The sequence below is a fragment of the Danio aesculapii genome, chromosome 5, assembly GCF_903798145.1.
Source record: "Danio aesculapii chromosome 5, fDanAes4.1, whole genome shotgun sequence".
In the NCBI taxonomy this organism is placed as follows: Eukaryota; Metazoa; Chordata; class Actinopteri; order Cypriniformes; family Danionidae; genus Danio; species Danio aesculapii.
The window spans coordinates 46133971-46144263 of record NC_079439.1 but is presented as its reverse complement, the minus strand read 5'-3'; the positions used below and the strand labels follow the sequence as shown (position 1 = coordinate 46144263).

General features: G+C 38.4%; 2 protein-coding genes across 3 annotated transcripts in view; both read right to left on the bottom strand.

Annotated features, from left to right (window-relative positions):
- Window positions 1-442: 442 nt before the first annotated feature.
- On the bottom strand, window positions 443-4305 carry LOC130229498 (E3 ubiquitin-protein ligase ARIH2). 2 transcript variants are annotated; one of them, XM_056458333.1, is made up of 4 exons: window positions 3986-4305; window positions 3716-3807; window positions 3465-3563; window positions 443-1737 (listed from the first exon to the last, which is right to left on the bottom strand). In XM_056458333.1, exons 1-4 carry the CDS (start codon window positions 4086-4088, stop codon window positions 1321-1323), a joined length of 711 nt encoding a protein of 236 aa, XP_056314308.1. In that variant the 5' UTR covers window positions 4089-4305; the 3' UTR covers window positions 443-1320. The 2 variants fall into 2 exon arrangements, with proteins under 2 accessions (XP_056314308.1, XP_056314309.1); XM_056458334.1 differs by having other exon boundaries at window positions 3716-3774; window positions 3986-4304.
- Window positions 4306-8351: 4046 nt separating this feature from the next.
- Window positions 8352-10293, bottom strand: part of si:ch211-284e13.6 (uncharacterized) — a 12506-nt gene continuing 10564 nt past the window's right edge. Inside the window, exon 4 of the mRNA XM_056458332.1 lies at window positions 8352-9095. Coding sequence (XP_056314307.1) covers window positions 9084-9095 — 12 coding nt within the window. The 3' untranslated portion in view covers window positions 8352-9083. The remainder of the gene's footprint in view (window positions 9096-10293) is intronic.

Sequence of the window (10293 nt, the reverse complement as noted above, 5' to 3'; positions counted from 1 at the left end):
GTGCAAAGAAAAACTAAAATATTAGCAATTTTAAAAAACGATATATATTTGCAAAACATTTTTTATAGCATCGCCTTTACAAAACCCGTCCAGTCACTTGCAATGCTCATTTTGATTTGCTTTTTAGTCAACCGTGAGTTTGCGATGCTGTTTATACTTTGCACTTCACGTCTCTGCGCGTTTCACTTTGTGGCCCTGATTTGACAAGGGGGCGGAGTGAACGGTAACTTGGGCGTTTACAGCAGGCCTGGACCTACAGGGCTGTAAGACCACCTCGGTGATACTGTGTCTCCAGGTGATGATGTTGCTTAAATGGAGGCAGGTCCGGGCCTGTTTAGCAAAATCAATTTTTCTTTTTCAAAAATTAATTTTCACTTTGCGATTTTTAGAGATTTTCATTTATTTATTTTTTGCTCAATACTTTATTTTTTTGTTTGCAAAACTTTTTATTTTTCAAGTATATATGGCCCTAGATTGACTCCATATGACTGACTAATGAAAAAAAAACAGAAACCAAAACCAGGACATGCTATCACAAGATATGACCATAACAAAAACAGAAAGCTTAAGTATACCTTATGACTGTATGTCATAAAAGCTGTTTCCGTGTCTTTGAAACGAGGGCTAACCAAACCAGGACTAAATGTATAGTTTTACATTTATCCAAATTCCAAACTATGTGTGAACACACTCTAAGTTTTTCAATACCCAGACTATGATTGAACTTTACTCCTCCTCTGTCTGGTCAGCACAAATCCAGCATATGTGTTGTTAAACCAAAGCACAGGCAGTGGAAAACTACTGCTTCACAACATTGCCCTGTGACACGAAAACCTTGAAATGGAGACATCCTTTATCTGTAACTCATGAAGACACATCCCTTAATACCACACCACAATAATGTTAATCAATAAAGCGCACTACAAGATCAAGTAAAATAATAAGTAATATAATAATGAACATATGGCAGTTTTACTTTTAAAATGAAAAACTATAGTGATTAATAAATCAAACACAGATAATTGGACCTTCTCAGTGCTACACACATCGGATGCTTCATTACTTGATGATTAGAAGCATGCAAACTTCTATATTGCTACACGACAATATTGCTGTCATTTTAGGTAGAAAAACAGTGACCGGGTCTTAGTAAAAGAAAACGTATTGAAAGCTTCGCTAATAACATTATATTAGAAGTCTGTAGTGTCGCTTCTTCAGACCTGCTAACCAGAATTTCAGAATTTAATTTCTGGACAGCAGCTCAACTGTCAGTTCTTGGGTTTTGTCATTTTTAAGTCCATTCCAGTTATAAATCTTAAGTCAAGATTCTGTTGATATAAATCTCTGTCTTTCTGCTCTCTGCTTTGCACAAGTTAGTGTCCAGTAATGTGCTGAGTCTTTGCTACAGTCACCTTGTAAACAGATAAAACAGAACCGGTGATTGCATGATCTGCATCTTACTTGCTTGCATCCATGGCCTTCATGCATAATCAGACTGTAACACTTGGGACAGGCTCTGAACATTGGACAACCAAGCACTTTACTCTTTGGATCTGTCACCACATCACAGGTCAGCAGTGTGGAGACCAGCGCGCACAGCTGGTTGGTGCAGACAGCAGAAGTGCAGGGGTAAAGACAAGAGCCACACAGGATGGAGCATCGTAGACATTGAAGCAGTTCATCAGTAGATTGGCCGTTTATGCGTGCAGGATTCAGCGCAGACAAACAAACAGGGCACTTTGGAAAAATGTAAGGTATGAGTTATAAGACAGCGAGAACTTTGTGACACTATAGAGTTTTGTTCAGTCAGCTAAAAGTTTAGTTCATCAATATTGTAACATTAACTCAAACTCATGTGGTTCCAAACCTGATTTTTTTTGTGTTGAACACATAAGATATTTTGAAGAATGTTGGAAACTGGTAGCTATTGACTTTAATAATGTATATAATTATTCTGCTATGGTTGTCAATGGCTACTGATTTCCAGTGGTGGAAAGAGTACCATTACTTTCCCAAAAATGTAGTGCAAGTAGAGTAAACCTATTAGTTGTAAATATTACTCAAAGTATGAGTAAAAAGTAACCCTTTTAAAAGTACTTGAGTAGTGAGTGTTACGCTGTGAAAGGTTGATGCATTTACTTGCAGTGTGTGCGTGCGTGCGTGTGTGTGTGTAAACATAGCATTCTGTAGTGCATTTAATGATTGTTTAAGGCCATTTGACGATTTCAGTTATCATACAGTAGGCTTCTGTCATCTCATCAGTGATATGCAGTCTCTGGGTGATTACGAGTAAAGATTTTGGACATTTTCTTTGACACTTTCCTAACATGACTTGAAATTGTTTATTAGGATGCAACATTAATATTAAAATTTGATTGGACTGAAATCGCAGCAATGATTTTTTTACTTTAGCCTATCCTCATAGACAAGAATAAAATAAAGTAGTGACTGCAGGTTGAAGGAAAATAATGGAGTAAAAGAACTGTACGGCACTAAAAATGTACTTAAGGGGAATTAAAAGATTTTTAAAACTACTTGGTAAATTACAATTCCTGGTACAGTAATTACAGTCATTTGAGTATTTGTAATTGGTTACTTTACACCACTGCTGGTGTCCTACATTCTTCAAAATATATTATTTTGTGTTCAACATAAGAAAGAAACTCATAGGTTTGGAACCACTTGATGGTAAGTAAATGATGGATCGTTGCTGATTATTTTATGATCTATTTTTATGATTTTATTTGATTATTTTATGCCCTCTTGGCCAATCAAAAATATAGGTTGCTTTTATCCCCTTCGTAGAACACTGAAGAATATTTTTAGATGAAATTGTGATCCTTGGTGATTCCAAAAATGCTAATCTGTGGCTCCTGACGATACATTGAGTTCATACTAAGTGAATGGTTTATGCAGGAAACTGAACATTATTTACAACATTATTACAATTTTAATTCTTTATCAGATGATAAATGGTATGGTCCTTGCTTATCACTAAAAGAAACAAGCAATACTTAACTTAGAGTGATGTGAGGAACATAATTTAACCAAAGTAATTGACTTAAATTGTTCAAAAAGGGAAAATTAGGGGGTTAATCCACAACCTTCAGCCATCAGTAGTAAAAAAGCAAATATTCAAGTGTAAGCTTCCCATATACACAGGCACAAAATCACAAGTCAGCTGACTTGTTATAATATTGTAAATAATGTTCAGGTTTTTTTTTGCGCAGACCATTCATTTTGTTTCAGTAGATTTTAATTTATCAGTAGCGTCCCGTCCCAGCATTGACTTTGTATTGCAAGTATAAGTAATTCATTTGACATTAGTCTTACAATCTTTTTTGATGTTCTAAAAAACTACATCTTGGATGGCCTGAGGGTGAGGGTGTTCAAATCATTCTTATTTATTTACTTTTAATTATCCCATCAACGGCAGTGAAATGAAGTTACAATGCAATGCTCACTGTTTCTGCTGGATCTGGATTTTGTCCCTCATTCTGAGACGCATGTGTTTTGACAGGGTTGTGCGTTACTGATTGTGTTTGAATCAGAAGAGAAGGCACCTTTAGAGACCAGACAGAAAATATATTTACTCAACTTCATTAAAACATACGCACACAAAAAATACTACTACAACTTGCTATATATTTCACTGGAACGCTATCAAGTCAAATTTAAACCTCAGTAAGTCCAACATTAACATAAGTTCTCTCACCATTAAACTATTTCCATCCTGGCTGAGGACAGTAGTCGGATTTTTCACCTGTGAATTTCCTACCGAACAATGATTGGCTGTTATTGTTTTATCTGAAATGTGCAATAAGAGCGACTGAAGCAACAAGTAAACATGTTGTGGCGTATGTATCTCAGGACAAAGTGAAAGTGAAAGTCTTTTTGTACATGACTGTAAATATATTTATAAACCGACTTGTTCACGATCAGTATGAATCATTTTAAAGGTGATAGTAATAAACAGAACAAATACCAGCTCCCATTGTTGTTGTTGCTCCTGGGCACCACTTTATGACCGTCTCTCTTTGTGGTTCTTCCTTTTTTATGTTTTTCTGGGGTCTTCTAGTAGTTCTCATTTGATCTGTTTGAGTAAGATTATTTTGTAATCCTTACTGTAAACGTGTGCTGTGCTGCGTTATTCACCAGTTCTGTAAAGGAATGAAAGTGTGACTGCACAACAGGGACAGCCCGCCGTGCTGGAAAGTCCTGTGTTTACGCTGGAGGTTTATGACATCATCATCGCTTTATCTTCAGTTCTTTGAAATCCTTGAAGTCAATAAACACCTGTTAGATTTAAAAGGATATTTAGAATTAAAGAGAATAGATCACTCAAATATGAAAACGTATTCTCCCTCAAATGGTTCCAAGCTTTAGAGGGTAGTGAAACAGTCATATACATTATACGTCACACGTTACTAAAAAGTGAAAGTTGGTTGTTTTTGTGTTTTGAGAAAATTCGTTCTTCCTGTTTAAAAAGAAATGTTGAAGCTACGTCACGCCGATGAGATCATTGTGTAAAATCCAGCGTGGAGCTTGGATGTCTGAATCATTAAGTTTTCAGCATTAATTCATGAGAAAGACTTGGTTCGAACTAATCAGAGCGCCCTATTGTGAATGAGATGCAACTTCATTAATATGCATAATATAGCATTGAAGACTCTTTTTACCTGTTACAGTGTTCAGAGAGAGATGCAACGTTGTGTTGCCAACCGAAATTCAAACAAGTACTGTAATAGAAGAATTGTGTGGAGACATGGGTCGTCAGTGTTGCATTTATAAAAGTGCCGCAATGAAGGTTTTCTTTTCATTTCCCCGCAATGGGAGCACAGCTCATGTGTGGTTCCAATCAGTTGTATTACAGTAGTCTGCTAACACACTTCAAAAATATGTTTGTAAGGAATATTTTTTTACCAGAGAGCAATTTGAATCTGGAAAGGTGAAATCCAAATTTGCCACTCGTCTTTTTAAAAAAAAGACACGGTTCCAGTTGGTGTTGATTGCCATGTCTCTATGAATTCTGTAAATGTGTGATCAGTGTTCTTTGTTTATGTTTATTCAGAGAGCAAAAGTACTTAGTATCGTCATACTTTAGTCAAAATGATGTAGTCACTAAGTTTACAGTAATATCACTACAATATTATGGACTGAAAACCCTCCACTTCCACACAGCTCTCACATCGGCTGTAAATGCTGCTCTTCGAATCACTGTCTATCACCCCTGCGTCTGTGTTGCTGGTGTGAAAATCAGCTGTAGTGCACGTAATGAAGCTCCCCTTTTCATGAAAACCCTTCCCTCTTTCGCCAATCGCCACTCCCACCTAGACAAAGCTGGCCTCACACACTTTCCTGACTATTTTTACACTAGAGGTGTGAAAACACCCTGCCGAGACGGGAGGGTTTCATGGGCCTTTAAATAGTTCCTTTTTTCTGTTGAAACACAAAAAATATTTAAATTCATTTTTATCTACTTTTTCTGGGGCCGGGTCGCGGGGGAAAATGCCTCAGGATGCCCCCTGGAGGAGCTGGAGAAAGTGTCTGGGGAGAGGGAAGTCCAGGGTTCTCTCCTGGGACTAGGAGAGAACCCTGGACTTCCTCTCCCCAGACACTTTCTCCAGCTCCTCCAGGGGGCATCCTGAGGCATTTCCAGGCCAGCCAAGAGACATAGTCCCTCTCCAGTGTGTCCTGGGTCTTCCCTGAGGCCGCCTCCAGGTGGGACATGCCTGGAACACTCCCCTAGGTAGGGGTCCAAGAGGCATCCGAAAAAGATGCCTGAGCCACCTCAGCTGACTTCTCTCGATGTGGAGAAGCAGCACCTCTCGGGTGACAGAGCTCCTCAACCTATCTATGAGGGTGCGCCCTGCTTGTCCTTTGGGTGGTCTCTCACCCATCCTGTCCTTTCGGTCATGACCCAAAGCCATAATCATGACTATAGGTGAGAGTAGGAACGTAGACTGACCGGTAAATTAATTCTTTACCACAACGGACTGCTACATCGACTGCACTACTGCTGCTGCTGCACCGTTCCGCCTGTCAATCGCACATTCCATTCTTCCCTCACTTGTGAACAAAAGTAGTAAGTTATGTGTATTTATACGGCGCATTTATGGCGCATGTATGGCCATACACCCAAAGCGCTTCACAATCATGAGTGGGGTTTCCCACTCCACCACCAGTGTGCAGCATTCACTTCGATGGTCCATAATACAGCAACGGCAGCCACAGGACAACAGCGCCGGTGCACTCACCACACACCAGCTATTGGAGCGAGAGACAGTGATAGAGCCAATTCAATTGATGGGGATGATTGGGAGGCCATGATGGGTAAGAGCTGATGGCGGGAATTTGGCCAGGACACCAGGGTTACACCCCTACTATTTACTAGATGTGCCATGGGATTTTTAATCACCACAAAGAGTCAGGACCTTGGTTTAATGTCTCATCCGAAAGAAGGTGCTCATTTGAATTGAGAAAATATTAGTTTATGGACACCTATTAGGCTTATCACACATTAAAGTGAATTTGATATAAAATCATGGTGTACACAACAGTCTCTGTGCTTGCTGCATCACACATACCAAAAACATAATCACTTTCTGGCCGTCGGATATTAGGCATGGTTATATATATTGTGATCGTGATGTTCGAAAGTATTACATCGCTTTGTAAACGGTTATTATTACCATTTGATTAGTCTCCCTATACAGTTTGATAGAGCGCTTGGACCCGGAAGCCGCTTTGTGTGACGTCACACTTAATAAGCGGAGAGTGCCCCCTTCACTATACTGGGGCATTAGGACACACAGACCGCAGATCTAGCGCCCCCTGCTGGTCTTACTAACCACTTCCAACAGTAACCTAGCTTTACCATGTACCAAGCTCCAATTTGAAAAAAAAATATTTTGAAGAATTAAAAATCAAACAAAAAGTGCTTTATTAATGTGATATTAATGTGTCAGTGCTCTTTGGATAGGGCATTCAATAAAGATAAACTACCAAAACTGTAAGTCCAAGGCACTCTAAAAGTTAGAGATATAGTTTACACTTTACAAAAACAGTACATAAATAATTATGTATTAGTATTTAAACTAAACATTACTGTATTATGAACTAATGATGAGTTAATGCATGCACTAATCATGAACTAACTTTAACTGCAACATGAGTCACATGAATTCATGTGTGAATAACGGCTACCTTAATTACTTGTTAGTACATGATTGTTTGTTAATTAATGTATTAATTACCACATTAGTTTATGCTTATTTTAACCATCATGAACTCATGAGCTGTTAATGAATAATTATGCATGACTTTACTTGGAGGGGAACATCATCATTAACCCATTCTTAACTACTCATAAACTCCTTATGCACGTCCGTCTCGTGCATTTACACTGAAAAACAATAGAAAAGTGTTCAGTCAGCATAAACATCAACAGTTTAAACAAAGGAGTTGATGAGTAATTAAGTATGAGTTAATGGTGATGTGCCCCTCCAAGTAAAGTCATGACATAATCATACATTGACCACTCATGACTTCACGTTGGTTACATTAAGCTGACACTTAAATGTTAATTAATACATTAATATAATTAATAACATGTACTAACAAGTAATTAAGGTAGCCGTTATTCACACATGAAGTCATGTGACTCATGTTGTAGTTAAAGTTAGTTCATGATTAGCACATGCATTAACTCATCATTCATTCATAATAATGTTTAGTTTAAATATAATACATCATTATTTATGTACTGTTATTGTAAAGTGTTACCGACAAATGGTTTAAATCCTTAATGTAATATTAACCCTTTTTTTTACTTGCTTTCGAGTACCTTGGACTTATGATTTTGGTTGTTGGAAGTCATTTAGACGCTGATATCCGTAGTAGGAGATTAATGTACTGTGGAAATCTATTGCTGCTTGTTTTCAGACTTCTTCAGATTATCTTCTTTTGTGATCAACAGAAGGAAAAAAACAGGTTTGGAACAAGTGAAGGGTGAATAGATGATGACAGAGCTCTTTTTTTCCCCTGTGAACTCTCCCTTTAAGTTTCAAAACAATACATATTAAGTTACAGTTGTTGAACCGCTCCTGATGGTTGCAGCTGGAAGGGCATCCACTGCATAAAACGTGCTGGATAAGTTGGCGGTTCATTGCGCTGTGGCGACCCCAGATTAATAAAGCCAAAAAGAAAATGAATGAATAATTGTTGAACAGCTTTTTAGTTACTAAAAAGCTTAAACCATGATTTACAGAAACTTTTCCAACATGCTTTCTTACTTGGACATTGCTAGGAATACCTGTATACTGACAAGTCAAACAACTGTTTTTGTATGAAAAAACCTTTACTCACACAATTAAAACACTTGAAAACAAGCGGTACGTTTATAAGATTTAAAGCTACCAGCTTGAAGCCACTAGACATTAATTTCCAAAAAAACATAAAAAATACAAAACAATAAAAAGCTAAAGTAACAAATTATTAACAAGCCTGTTTGTTTGTGCAGCATTAACATTAACCATTATTCTGTAGGCACCCATAGCTAAATGTTTAGCCTGCCACCATGCACACAGTGTGGGGAACATGTATGTAATAAAAGCCATCCTGTTAAGCACCAGTCCCTCAAGCCCCTGTAAACACGCAGATATGTGCGGACGAGACTGTAAATCTGCTTCTAATCCTCAGCCTTGAGCTGAAACCCCATTATGTCTGATGGTCCTTGTGTGGGCAGTAAATATTGACCTCTTCTGAACCATAAATAGGACACGCTTTCTATGTGTTTGTATGTCAGCACCCTTTTGTGTGAGCATGTGTGTGTGCGCAATCGTGCATCCAGATTGTATGCTTGTATGTTTCTGTCGGGCCTTTTTAGACTTCACACCATCAGTCAAGACTAAGGCTTGCATTCTCCCTAAGGTCTGAACCCAAACTGTCTAATGTGGTTAACGTGTCTTTGATCCTGCCAGCGATCACCACTACAGCCAACACGAGAAGGCCTCTGATGATGATATTCCTGATGTGGCGTTAACTGTTCACCAGATGCAGCTCTCTCTCAGTATTTCTGCACATCAGTTTGGTCTCTGTGAAGATAAAAATAAAGAGAATGTGAGTTAATTGGAAATATGGAAGCTGAATGCAAAATTATACCACATTCAATGTTGCCAGATATAGCTATAGACTTTTTCCAGCACCAAAAGCTGTCCAAAACCCACCAAAGCGCACAAAAAACAGCCACAATCTTAAATTCATATTTTATTTAACCTTATTTTATTTAAAATCGAAATTCACCTGGTTACTTTAACTGCCATTTTAACCATACAGCAGCCAACACCAGCAGTCACAGAACCACAACATAACCAGGTCTCATCGAAATCCTGCCCCCCTATCACCCACACACTGCCCTTAATATTAATATGTTTTACTTTTGAAATGGGGTATAAATTGTTCCTATTTGGCTTTTGACTTTTATGTATGTTCTTACTGTCAATTGTGGAAAAAATGATCGATAAAAGTGTCTTGATAAACCAATGTGGCTTTAACTGCAGGCGCTGCGTGATGCGCGTGCACGTGAAGGGGAGTCAGATTTGGCCAGGGAGTCAGATTTCGATACAACTTTCCTTCACCTCCTCTTGCGGCTGGGCCCACGCAGTTTTGCGCTATGCACTGGTCACTACTAACTGAATTCAGTAGGAACACAGGTTTTTTTTTAATAACTTGCATATAAAAGTTACGTTTTAAACCGGCCCAAATTTTGTCAACCCGCTTATGCCATTTTTTACTCGCACAATCAAATTCAAAACCACCCAACTGGGTGGGAAAGCGCCCAATCTGGCAACGATGACCACATTTGGCATTATGTAAATTCAGCCCAGGCTCATTGAATAAATGTGTCTCAGCCTACATTTTTGGGAAATGTAAAATTAGTTGCGTTGGGTAAGTTTTGCTGCATGTTTCAGATGACAACTCCACAAGAGGGCGCTGTTTATGTTTTGGAAAAACTATTACTTAGGGCAGGGGTCTTCAAGCACCAGGCCAATTGGGCCGCACAAGAAATCCTTAATTATTTCTCTTTTAGTTAATATCTGAGTCTGAACGATCTTTTATATTGAAAATCCTTTTTTTGTTTTTGTTTTTTTAAATGACCGTATTCTCTCGGTTCCATCTCGCTCACTTGAGCACCCAAATTTAACCCACAAGCAGCAAAATGAGTAAGAAAGAGTGAGTCGTCTTTGGAAAGTTTCTTTGCTAGGGGCATAAGCCCAGTAAAGGACCCACGAA

Excerpts from the sequence above, each read along its gene's own strand:
- LOC130229498 (XM_056458333.1), bottom strand. The coding sequence starts at position 4,088 with ATGAGAACTACTAGAAGACCCCAGAAAAACATAAAAAAGGAAGAACCA. Across the intron at positions 3,808-3,985 it reads AACAACAACAATGGGAGCTG|ATAAAACAATAACAGCCAAT; the intron begins GTATTTGTTCTG and ends TGCACATTTCAG. Across the intron at positions 1,738-3,464 it reads ATCCAGATCCAGCAGAAACA|TGCCCTGTTTGTTTGTCTGC; the intron begins GTGAGCATTGCA and ends ATTTTTCCAAAG.